The sequence below is a fragment of the Sturnus vulgaris genome, chromosome 10, assembly GCF_052056855.1.
Source record: "Sturnus vulgaris isolate bStuVul1 chromosome 10, bStuVul1.hap1, whole genome shotgun sequence".
Classification (NCBI taxonomy): domain Eukaryota; kingdom Metazoa; phylum Chordata; class Aves; order Passeriformes; family Sturnidae; genus Sturnus; species Sturnus vulgaris.
The window spans coordinates 401,200-414,567 of NC_142252.1; the positions used below are offsets into that span (position 1 = coordinate 401,200).

The 13,368-nt window shown below is 40.9% G+C and overlaps 1 protein-coding gene across 1 annotated transcript in view; it reads right to left on the minus strand.

Moving 5' to 3' along the window:
• CLSTN2 (calsyntenin 2) overlaps window positions 1-13,368 on the minus strand; it is a 309,152-nt gene that overhangs the window by 52,721 nt on the left and 243,063 nt on the right. Inside the window, exons 6-8 of the mRNA XM_014870252.2 lie at window positions 9,792-9,977; window positions 4,971-5,219; window positions 4,340-4,461 (exon numbers count right to left, since the gene is read on the minus strand). Coding sequence (XP_014725738.2) covers window positions 4,340-4,461; window positions 4,971-5,219; window positions 9,792-9,977 — 557 coding nt within the window. The remainder of the gene's footprint in view (window positions 1-4,339; window positions 4,462-4,970; window positions 5,220-9,791; window positions 9,978-13,368) is intronic.

Below are 13,368 nucleotides of genomic sequence, written 5' to 3' on the forward strand. Positions count from 1 at the left end.
AGGCTTGACTGGGCACGAGTGTTTCCTCCAGGGAAGCCCCTGGTGTTTGTGTGGCCACTGAAGTGGTGAAGTGCAAACCCAGGCCTTGATCCTTCAGCACCTCCGTGCCCACACAGACAAAGTGCACCCCATATAGACCGAGCTAAACTGTCTGCTGTAGTTCCTGTTAGAAAATGAATTGTTTTGGGTTTTTCACAATGAAAAACGCTGCAGGTTAATTCTTGATTATTCAAAGCAATTTGTAAAGAAACAGCAACTTTCTGCATGTTTATCTGGTTTCTGCTGTCTTATAGAATGACTCCACATCATGCAATGCATTCCCTGTTTTTAAAGGGATCAAAAGAAATTTTTCCTGTGGGGTGAAGACTGTTTCCAGAATGATAACATCCTGACAATAATGTTGCACTGTGAAAAAGGTACATGAAAAAATTGTTTATCTCCGGCTCAGATACCTTCTCCCACTAAAAAAGTGTTGATATCCTGTTGATTTAGGAGAAGGAAAAATACCTTTTGGCTTGACTGTCCTCATATTTATATGAAAAGTGTAATATCTGTACTGAACGGAGTGTGAAATACACAATCCTATTTAATGTTATGTATTCCACTATTACCAAAGGCTTGAATGCCTTGGTTCATCATTCAAACTACAATTTTGGTTTGGTTCACAGCTTTTTAAGAAAGTCAAAGAAACAGTTTTAATATTTTATATGTTACTCTTAGATGGCCCAAATGCATATTTAGTTGCCTAAATAATTCACTTAAAAATCTCACCTATGTTCCTGTCCATTTGAGACAATTAGATGATAATTTAGATGCCTTTTACTGACTTTGGTAACAAAACTTTTTTTAATAAGTTCTTGGGTTTAAAAAGTGTCTAATACTTAAACTATGCAAAAAGAAATGACATAAATGTTGAAAACACATAATGATATTCAATTTAAACTTTTGAACAGGAAACTCAGTAAAAAGGTAATGATTCTGAAACAAAGGAAACACCTGTGCTTACAAGGAAAAGGGAGTAAGTAAAAGGAAGGAACCTCCCCTACCTGGGCATCTACTGCAGTTTTTATTACCCAGCGCTACAGATCTGACACTGATTTTCTTTAACATTGTTCTTTCCAAACCTTTTCTTCCAGATTACTGCTAATGGATTCTCTCACAACTAAGACACTTAATTTGCAAAAGAATAAAAGTGGGGAAAATCCCAAACTATCCACATTTCTTTTTTCCTGTGTTTCTTATACCCTCAGTAAAATGTCTGATACCTCTGATTATCAGCATCTTTTGCAGAGGTCCTGTGTCAGCAGGTCACTGGTAAAGGCATGTCTGCCCAGGGCTGTGGCACCCTCAGGTCATGGATCAGTGCAGTAAGTGAAAAATTCTCCTAGCAAAGGCCATTAATGGAACAAATAGGGCCAAATAAACAGAAAGCCACACTGGAAATAAATCCTTAGCTTTATGAACTGACTTAAAGACACAATCTTCCCAGAGCTAATCTGAAAGACACTGTCATGTGCAGGTTCCAGACAATTCTTGTGCAAGGCTGTCATGGTGTTGAGAGGCTCCAGATGCACTGCTCAGGTGCAGCTGTGTAAAATATTCCATGGATCCAAACAGGACTGAGACTGCAGCTAAGGTGTGTGCCATGCTCACCCACCACAGAAATGAGATCTAGACAATTAAATTAAACCTGGAATGACAATAAGCTCACATTCCTGGTCACTGCCCTGAAAGAATGAGGAGTCTCGTGGAGCAGATAGAGCCCAGAGCAGCTGGTATCATAAATTTTACTGTTCTGCAGTGAGAGTGATAAATGATTTCACCAGTCCAAGCTTCGCCCTCTTCCAAGGTCACTGGATTCCTCTCAGCAAAAACAATCTCTAGATTGTTGCACTCATAAAGTGAGCTCAGCAATAAAGTGCTCTGCCACATTTCCCTCTGCTCTGGCTGTGCTTGGGAGCAAGCCCCGGAGGGTCTTGCAGAGTCTTTTCTGCCCTGTCCCAGGGACAGCAGCTGGGCACAGCTCCATTCCCAGGCTTTTCTTAAAAAACAAAAACAACAGGGAATTGGAGGGTTTGCCCCTACAGAATGAACTGTTCTGAATGTGATATTTCCAGAGGTATGTCAGTGTCTAAATAATCAACTTAACAATGCAAATAATCAACTTAATCCACTCCTGAAAGTCTAGCCCAGCTTCTTTCCATATTGAATAGGATCCTAACTTGTTTTATGATGTGGTTTTAAAATATCCTGTGCTTTCTAAGACAGACAGCTCTGGGTATACAGTTAGAAGAAGGCATCATTTTACTACATTACAGTGACAATTTCTCACTGCCTGGTCTTCAAAACCATGCAAGTTCCTTCCTTGCCCATTATTCACGTATGTTTTATTTTCAGTTTATTTTAATTTACTCTACCATATAGGCCAGATGGAGCATGAAGAAGAGATAAAGCAGCAATTTTTATGAGGTCCCTTCATGACAAAACTTACAACAGTATCACCATGACAATATAAATTTATCTTCATGAAAGTCTGGGCAGACAACCCATAACAAACTTTATTTATACTTTAATCTCACTTTCTTTTTCAGCTATAAACAACAGCTGAAAATTGTGTGGAAATCAATTGACAGCAGCTGAATGAAAGGAAATTAGTCAAGCGACCCAAAAAAATACTTTGTGTCTGTAGTTTCCATCATGTAGGAGTTTTCAGTAGTAGTTAGGAAGGTTCATGGCCAAGTTACAAGAGTCACACACAAATTTCATTTATTGAGAGGACACTGGTTCTCTCTCATTGAAAAGACACAGAAATTGACTGCGCTCAATTTTCAAAATCAAAATATTTCCCAAAAACTTTGCAATATCATTAGGTTAGATGTTTATTACAGAGTTTAGAAATACAAGTCCATCTTCAGAACTCAGAACAGCCTTATCTGAGGTGATATCAGTTACTCCTGACTTGCAATCTTCAATATGATTTAATTTCAGTTTGTTTTGAGACATTGTAAGATTTCATACTGAGTACAGCACAAACTGATTCCAGACTGGTTAGTGTAAATGCAAAGTGAGTGCTATGACCACCACAGGCTTTCTTACTACACTCATCTGATAAACACGATGGAGATCTCATTTTTATATGCATTTAGAAGGTGAATAAGAAAAATAAACATTCCTATACCTACATCTTCAATGGCATATTTTGTACTCAAAGATAAGAAGAAACTTGCTTTGAAAAAATAGTCCTTGCTGAAGTCTTTCTTCTTTCATCCATATGATCCTTATCCCACCTAGAATTAATAAATCTATGAAAGGCAACTCTTATCTCTTTAATAATAATTTTCTTGCAATATACTCCTAATAATAAGGTGAAATTACATACAGCACAGCAGATGAAAGAAAAGATCTGCAGATTGGATTTACAATATAAAAGAAGTGCCTTTCTGTATGTCAGCATTACTCTTTACTGAAAAGGTTTCCATCACTCCCATTGTGCTGATAAAGCAGATTTTAAAAAAATGATAAATGTAGAACTTTTAGGGAACTATATACAATGTCAGTCTCTCCACTGCCAAAGACTATAAACCTCTACTTACCATTTAAAGTGACTCAATTAAAAAAAAAAAAAAAAAAACCCACAACAAAAAACCAAACAACAACAACAACAACAACAAAACAACAACAACAAAAAACAAAAAACCCAAAAAAACAACCCAGAAACAAACTACTGCATAAAATGACTCGACAAAGTTAACTCATTTCTCTCTTTCTATGTGGATCCTAATTAGAGTTGTAACAACTGCAAGTTGCAGGGTAGCTGCAAGAGATTTCAGACAGAATCTGGACAGCTGCTCTGGGATCTGGGAGGTTCCCTGTGCTGCCCAGAAGGGCTTATGAGGAGGGATGAGGGATGGGGGATGGGGAGATCTGGATGGTTCCCTGTGCTTCCTAGAGGGCTGAGGGATCTGGGATCAAGAATGGGGGATCTGGGATCTGGGTGGTTCCCTGTGCTGCCTAGAGGGGCTTATGAGGAGGGATGAGGGATCAGGGATGGGGGATCAGGGATGGGGAATAAGGGATGGGGGATCTGGGTGGCTCCCTGTGCTCCCCAAAGGGCTGAGTAGGAGGGATCTGGGATTTGAGATCAGGGATGAGGAATCTGGCTGGCTTCCTATGCTTTCCAGAGGGCTGAGGAGGAGGGATCTGGGATCAGGGATGGGGGATCTGGGTGGCTCCCTGTGCACCCCAAAGGGCTGAGGAGGAGGGATCTGGGATCAGGGCTCAGGGATGGGGGATCTGGGTGGCTCCCTGTGCTCCCCAAAGGGCTGAGGAGGAGGGGTACCTGGTCGAGCTTCCAGTGGAACTCCGCGGGGCGGAAGGTGTCAGCCAGGTCGAAGTCCTTGCGCAGCAGGAACACGAGGCGGCAGTTGTGCACGTACAGCGCGTAGTGGTGCCGGTTCATCTCTGCAGGGACACACCCAGCTCAGCACCACACACTGCCCTTGGTGTCTGCTAGTCCCACACACTGACAGCACCCAGACAAAGCAGAGACACCCCAAAGAGCAGAGTTTTCTCGTGCATCGTGACAGCTCTTCCTGAATTACGCTGTATCAGCTTTGTTCATGGAATCATCCTGTCCCAGCTAGTAAATCAAATCCAAATGCATATTTCGTCTAACTAGTTTCAGTGATGAATTAGAACTGTTTCTCCCAATCTAAATCATGAAAAAAATTAAACATAATTTAGTTATTTTATCCATCAATTCCTGTGAAATCTCTAGCTGTGTTATTCCAGCTGTGTTTGAAATTTATGTAGTCATCAGGCCTCTCAATAAGCTCTCAATTCAGCAATGTTTGGAGTGTCACCATCTGAGATTAGTTTTTTCTCAAACCAAATTAAATGAGGAGAGATGGCAACACTCTACTGCTGTTGATAATCGCTTTGCAGAACGTTTTTTCCATACACAGACTCACCAGTCTTGTCAGAGTTGCAGAGAATAGTCTCCTTCTCAGCTCTTAATCCAGGACTTGGTCCATGTTTCATCCACAGAGTGATGGTGAATTGATCAGTTAAATTTTTCGGGACTATTCCATCTGGGATTTTGGCTCCTTGCTTTCCATCAAATTTAAAAATGATGTCATTGTTATCCATGAGGAGCCCAGCTGTCCAGTTGGTCGTTGTACTGGGAGATGGTAACAGGTCAATGGCACCTGAGGAAGCTCCTGCAAATCACATATCATGAGTAACACAATGAGAGACCAATGAAAAAGCTGTGAAGATTAATTTAATATGGGCCAGGGTTCTGATTCACACTCTTTAGACTATTTTACTACCCAAATGGTCCTACCAGCCTCAATGCCAAATCACTGAAACATTATAAAATAAACACCCACCATTGTAAACCAGCAAGCGTTTTCTAGATTAAATGTATTACACAGAAAACTATAGAAAATAATGTAGAGTTATCTTTCTCAGAAATGTTCATTATTTTCTGATATTCATTAATGATATTTCTTCAGCTATTTCAAGATCTACGAAGAGTCGAAACAATTTTTCTTCATTTATCTTCCCTCCCTGGAAGCATGAAGGGATGTGGGGATGATGTGCTGATAAATACAGCACAGTGGGGATGGGTGCAGGACAGGCCCCACGGTGTCCAGCAGCCAGCTGTGGATAACCCCAGGAACGCTGGGAGGAGGAGATTCACCCCAACCAGACAATACCAGTGCAGGTTTCTGGTATATATTTGCTGTCTGGAGCTCCGTGTGTTCTTTAATGATAGAGTGAGATGGAAAAGACCGTGGTGCCAAGATTTGATAAAACAGCACAGTTCTTCACAGCTCTGTGTTTGCTTGCAGCTTAGCAAATGCCTGCCAGGCACTATGAAAACCATGCAAGGAGCGACCCAGAGCATTTACCTACTGGTGAAAGATGGCCTTTACCAGCAAATATGATTCCAAGAGTAAAAAGCACAAAAAATCTTTGCATTCCTGTTGCTGCTTTGTCAAGAAACAATATGGTGAGCAAACTGTGATGGCATAAAAAATGCCCTGCTAAGATGTTCTGCCCTCCTTCACCATCCAAGAAGAGATAAAAGATCCCAAATCTCTGCAGGAGTGCAAAAATTTTAAGCCAAAAATGTGTAGAATTGTTTCATACCGGCTTTTTTAAAAAAAAGGTATTACAGTAATGATTTGGAAAGATTCACCTTATTCTGTAACTGAATGTCTTGGACTCTTCGCCAAAATTTATTACTGTAAAATGAGGCTATTTTGAAGTGATATTTTGAATACCAAACCTAACACCTACATGTTCATAGTTTGGGCATGGAGACAAAAGTGTATTTATTTTACAAACTGTAATTCTGGATAATATGGGACACTGCATTTGTGCAACCAGCACCAAGCTCAACAGGTTCTACTTTATCTGCCCATATTTGTACAGAGATTAATGGCTAAGTTTGGAATCTCATCCTGTTAGTGTGTTTCAATCCTGCCCTGAGAAAAACAATTGGATTGTGTGCTTGGGAGATTTGGCTGGAATATAACATGCTTTTCCTATTCTAATAAATCCAGTCAGAGTCCCAGCCTGCTTAGCCATGTACAGAGACAGACCTGGAGCAATGCAAATAGGATCTCTCTGGAGATTTTCTCAGAACAGCCTTATCATGGGATCAGTGCTCTTCCAAAATGTAGTGCCTGATAGCCTTTTCTCACAAAATGCTTCCAGAACAATGCAGAAACTACTGCACGAAGCTCAGCTTTGGGCTGAGACCCCTGAAGCACCTCTTGCATATAAAAGTGCTTCTTTTCACCAGTGATTCATGCAGTTGGCCCCACCTCCTCTCCCAATCCTGCACATTTGGGCTCCAAACTTTGTGCCAGGGTAAGCACACAGGGATGCTGCTCTCCGAGCTGGACCAGACTGCTGGCTTAGCTGGAAATGAATCATCCAAATAACACCCAGCACAAACTGTCCTTTGCAATCAGATCAACAACTTTCTTTGAGCCTCTACACCACTCAGGATAAGGGAGAGAGGGCAGGACCCTAGCTGGAGCAGGGCCTTGAGGCTGATACTCAGTGTTTCCCTGTCTCAGTTTCCCATCTGCCACATGGGAGAATTAGCAATCCCATTATTTTCTATTTTATCTACATTTAAAGAGAAAGGAGACAGTACCAGAGCCATCTTTCCACTATATTTTTAGGCTCCTTAACCTATGCTTATTTTGGTGTGATTTATTCTGGTACGTTTTTGCAGTCCAAATGGTGTCTTTTAGACAGTCTGTACTTTCTAATATTGTCAGGTGACAAGGGGAAAAAATGCTTACTAAAATGCTTTGAGGGACAACACTAATATTTCCTTGACTTTAAAATGACTCAAGTGTAATCTAATAATTTAAACTGCCCACCTTGACCGTCCAAGGGAGTGCACATCTCTGGGTTATTGAAAAGCAGACTTGAACCCTCCGTCATATTAAAAATGAATTTTAATACACCCTTCTTAGCATCTGCCTTCTCCAGATCTCCAACAGATAAATGAAGAAATGAGGACAGGATTTATAAACTGGATCTTTAATTATACAGAGAGAGCCTTGCATTTTACAGGGTGCAGAGCTGTCTGAGTGCTCAATTCTACACTCTCTGCAATCACACAGTGCTTCACTGTACAAAAAAAATCAGGGTTTTCATCCTTTTCAAAGGATTTTATCATCCAACTATCAGTTACAATAAGGTAATTTCTGGGAGAAAACTATTTCCAGAAATAATTTAACCTGCTTTCCTAAGAGTGCTCTCTACACTAAGGATGGTAATAAATACTAAATAGCAAAGTGCAGGCTAGGCTAAATACAATTCTCATGTAAAGCACATTGTCAATTATCAAAGTCCTGTTACAAATTCCTACCATGTCTGCTCTCTATAAAGATTCAGAAAACCTGGACCAAAAAAAAAATGTTCTTTCAGCAGCGAGAATTTCCCTCCTGTTTATATAGATTCTCACACTCTTACCTGTTCTCTCAAGTGCTTTCCATTCTGTTCCTTCACGCCTGTGCTGAAGTTAGCACAAGTTAGTTAGCAGTGATGTCTGTCCACTGTCAGTGCTGCCTGCAGCCACCACAGCTCTGGCAGGCCTGAGAAACTCCTGGAATTCTCTTTCCTACTCCAGGGTCAGCAGGTGAAGCAGTCAAGCCACACTCTGCAAACTGAACCCCTTCCTCAGCTAAGGACTTTCACACCAGCTGAAGGTACCTTCTTTCAGCCCTGCACTTGAAATGATAATAGTGTTGATATAGCTGCCATCAGTGTTTGATTTCAAGCTAATAATTTCTCAGTGACCTGCACTGAGTGACTGTGCCATTTACAGTTCAGGTCTGTAACAGCACAAAGCAATGTTCTTTTGGCTACCAATACAGCTTCTTGGAGGAAAAAGTATTTGACTTTAAGTATAGCATATTTATTTTTATTAAAATTCTAGTATTTTATGAAATCAAGCCTTGCTCAGCCTCTCAGATTTAATGTCATTACCATGATTAAGATGCATATTGGGGCAGGTGGATTTTCATCTGCTCTTCTAGAACCCAGGCAGTTGAATAAAGACACAGGATTGAAGTCAAGATTGTTTCTGTGATCTTAACTAAGCAATTTTGAGGCTGAAAACATTCAGATTCTATGACAATGCTACTACTCCCACCCACCTTTACCTCCCTTTCTCCATCTCCACTGATAACTGATAATTGTAACTGCCAACTGTTTTTCCCTGGAAACTGCTTCTCCATTTTTACTAATTTAGTAACACTGGCAGAAATTTTTCATTTACAAAAATTATTTCCTAAAGGTTAGTGCATTGATCTAAACACCTCTGCTGGGTGGTCATCAGAGCAAAGCAAGCCCTACACCAGAGCACCCCAAACCAAAAAACCATGCATTTAAATGGAAAAAATTGCACAATTGCTACTGTAGCTCAGACAGAAGCCAGGCAAAAAGACAGAGAAGATGAGAATTAATGTCCACACCATCAGGGCTTCAGAAAAGGACTCTAAAGACAGGATATTAAAATAGGAGAGACATCTGATCTCAAAACATAAAGGGATTATTGTGTGGCTATGGTTTTGTCAGATACAGTTTCGTAAAGTCTGAAAATAATACAGCAGTATCTTCAAGTATTTAACCTGCCTTTCAAAATTGACTTCTGCATTTTACATAAAGTTATCAAAAAGCACAAAAAGGGAGGAAAAAATTAGGAAATATTTCTCCACCAGGTTAGCTCTTATTTGAAGTTCATGTTTCTTAAATATTTTTGCTCAAATGATTGCCCAGAATATTGTTTTAATTTTTGTTTGTTTGTCCTCTGGAGCAGCACAGAGAAGCAGAACAGAAAGCTGAGTCAGGAAGACTGAAACACAGCAGAGAGATTCAATTCCCTTCAGAGCCTATGGTTTCCCTGTGATGGCAAATCTACACTGGAAATCTCACTACCCTGTCACAGCAGTATTTGTAGCAGAGGGAAGAAAGAAGGAGAAGGAGGTGGAATAATGAAGAAGGAAAAATCGAGAAGGGGATAGGAACAGCAGGAAAAAAAATAAAAGAAGACAGGGAGAAAGTATGAAATAGAGAGAAAACAAATGGAAAAGAAGGATGGAGCAGCTGTCAAATATCACCACTCTCTCCATTTTCATTGCTACAATCCAAAGTGAACCAGCCGAGCTAAATCCAAGTGCTGCATGCCTACAGGTCACAAGGAATTGGTGCCTTGTCTGCAAAAGCATTTTTATGTCAACTGAAATCTATATTCATACCACATAATTTCTGCAGAGATTTTTCAGAGTAGGTTTCACGATCACAGCCCTTTCCGATGTAGCTGGTCTGCAGTTCGATGGTGCTGTGGATTGAGGACACTGGTCCATCACACGTTTCCAGGTGGATGCTGGGAAACAGGGGTATGCTGCCAGAGCCCGGCCTGTATTCAATCCGTTTGTTCCAGTCTGGAAAAACAAACAAATCAAAAACCACAAGATCCAACGGGGAGCAAAAAAAGGGAAGGGAGTTATATAATTTCAAATGATATCTTGTTCTCAAAGGTCACTATAGGTCTCAAAGGTCTAAGGCAAAAAATAAGAGTTTCTGAACTTGACATCAATAGGCTGCTGTCCTAAAAAAAATTGGATTTTGGCCCTGTTTTTCTAAGAGTGTCAGGCTCACATAACACTACTGCTGGTTGAGTCACACAAGCAGGGGATACACACATCTCCTGACAAGAAGTGCTAATTGGAGTCAGTCTGGAACTGCAGTGCCCATCTTCCCGTGACAGACTACAAACTGACTCTGCAGGGAGGAGGTGTCTGCTGCACCCACCTTGGTCAGATTTCACAGCCTTGTGATAAGAACAAATACCTCCAAGGACCAGACTACACATTCAGTCTGATATAACACCTCTGCAGTGCCACTTCTTGTCTTTGAACATCTTCCTAATTTTGTGAAGCACTAATGACAGGAAGTTCCAGCTGAAAGGATGACTTGTGCTTCCAGCCAGATCTGACTAATCCATGCTTATGCAGATGCCTCACAGCCCACAACATTTAAACAATCCCTGCCTCAGGCAGCCACCTGTTTGTGCCACATATACCCCTGTGCTGCTCAACCGAAGCATTTAATGTTTGAAATCCAATTAATTATGGTGTTTGCAACACACTTCAGAGAAAACCCAAACAAGCAGCAGTAATTATAAACATGTATTTTAGCTGTCTTTACAGCTCATGCTTTCATTGAGTCACAGAATGGCTGCAGCTGGAAGGCATACTCAAAGCTCACTCAGTCCATCCCCCTGCCATGGGCAGGGACACCTGGCACTAAACCAGGTTGCTCAAAGTCCCATCCAACCTGATCTCAGACGACTCGAGGGACAGGGCATTCACAGCTTCCCTGGGCAACCTGTGCCATGCCTCAGCATCCTCACAGGAAAAGAATTTCTTTCATATATCCAATCTAAATCCAACTTAAAGCTGTTGCCTCTTCTCCTGTCACTACAGGCCTCAGTAAAATCTTTCTACCTGTCTTTCTTGTAAGTCTCCTTCAAGTACTAAAAGGCCTCAGCAAGATCTCCGTGGAGCCTTCTCCACACTGAACAACCCCAACTCTCAGTCTGTCCTTAAAGGAGAGATTCTCCAGCCTTGTGGCCATGTTCATGGCCCTTCCCCTCGCTGCTCTAACAAGTTCAGATCTTTCTAGGTAAAAGGAGACTTCATAAATGGAAATGTTCTCGGTGCTGGCAGTCAACAAATGCCCTGAAAGCCAACGGACAGAGATTTGTTCTGAATATCAGTAGAAGAAAAACTAATAGTGGATACAAATATGTATGGGCATTTAGTAGGTGAAGGAGTTTGGTGTTTTCCAACAGATCTCATTTCAGAAAGCTTGGAAAATGGTGCTCTCTCCCTCGGTCTTAAATTGCATTAAATATTCACAAGTCTGAATATCCATGCAAACTTTGAAGTGTGAGGCAGTCATTAGTCCAGAGTCTAGGCAAAGATGCTACAACCACTGGTCTGCATTTCAGAATTCTCAGATCTTCTTCCTGGCATCACCAATTCGGTAATCATGCAGCATTTTGTTAACAGGAGGAAGATGAGACTTCCTGGAACATTCTGAAAGTATGTTTAGTATCTGTTTTTACCAAAATCTTTAGGACTGGTACATGACAACTAAGACAACCATGACTACATGACTGCCTCTGCACATATAACTGAGCTGCTATTTCAGTTGTAATTTTCAGGTAATTCACTCCATTTGTTCCATATTAAGTTAGATTAGATCTACAGCATTGCCTAATTTCTCTGCAACTGTCAGTTTAAACAGTTCCATTAGAATTTCAAGTACCATATATAGGACATCATTACAATAATAGGCTTCCGTTACCTCTCCATTGCAGAAATTTGAGGTTAACACCTTTCCAATAGAAAAAGAGCAGCAAATTCTTTCAGGTAATTCAGGTTTAAAAAAAAAGAAAAAAGAAAAAAAAAAAGAAAAAAAAGAAAAAAAAGATTGTTGGTTTTATACAAATTAAGAATATATGAATTATTGGTCTTTACAGTCTCTTATTCACCAGTCCAGGCATTGTATTCATCTACCCAAAAAGGAAAATAAAGTCTTACACATATATCTGAAACCTTTCTGACTATCAGCAGCTTTCAGCCACATTTTCATTTCTCAGCCATACCAAATAGCTTAACCAGTACTCATGCAAAATATTCATCTGTGGATGTGAGATGTGACTGAATTATGAACTGCAAGGTACCTGCAGCTGCACACGCACCTCCAGCTATACAAGGAGGGTCCTATAAGACCCATTTAAAATGCCACTGCTCACAAGGAAGAATGATGGGAGCCCTCTGTTTCTGCCACAAGAACTGGAAGAAGTCCTTCATTTAATGGTATTACCTTTCAGTTTGGCAGAAGTGGGAATTTGTACCCAGAGACCAAAAACCCTGCACCTCCGAAATCACTCGCATTTATCTCAGCTCTAAATTGTAAAACATCAATTAGACTTTGAACCAGTGTCTTTGTACCTTGGTCCACTGCATCACCATAGACCAGTCCTCATCCTGAACTGCACCAACACTTCCTTCACTGACTTAGTGCAGATTTAGGAATTCCACCAAGAAGTCCCTCTCCATGCCAAAGGCATTCCCAGGCAGGTGTGAGGCAATATTGGAGCAGGTTACAATCCTGTGATGGCAGAACCATTGCTAAAGGCAGCAGCAGTGCTGATTAAAACCAACTGGCTTATTTCCATAGAACCTCCCCCCAAGCACCTCAGCTCCCAGAGCTGTGAAACTGAGGCCAGCACCCTCTGCATCTCCCCACCAGCACAGGCAACAATGCTGGGAAGTGCACAGAGCTGGAACAATAAGTGGTAGTAACAGTACAAAGAAATTATTGTGAGAGTAACCCAAGTCCCTAATTTGATTTTGAATGGGGTGAATACCATTATTTTGCTTTCTCCCAGAATAACATCCCACATTGGACTCACTCAAAAGATCAGCACTTTCCCTTCAGGAATGTGGTGGCACTTTTTTGTTTCCTCTGGAATGACTCAGAGGAAAAGTCTTATGTAACCTGAGTATGCAAAAGCCTCTGAATTTAGGTATTTTCTAGCTAAGTTTAGATACATAATCCCACCTGAACTGGTAGGCAGCACTTAGATTAGCTAAACCAAACCAACACAGTTCCTCCTTTGACACAAACTTGACCTAAGTCCTGCTACAACACCACATTACTTCAAACTTGGGAAAGTAAACACTGTCAGGGTAGAAGACTAATCCCAGGGGGAAAGTCTGTATGAAACTGAAAGTCTGAATAAAACCACTGTTTAGTCCT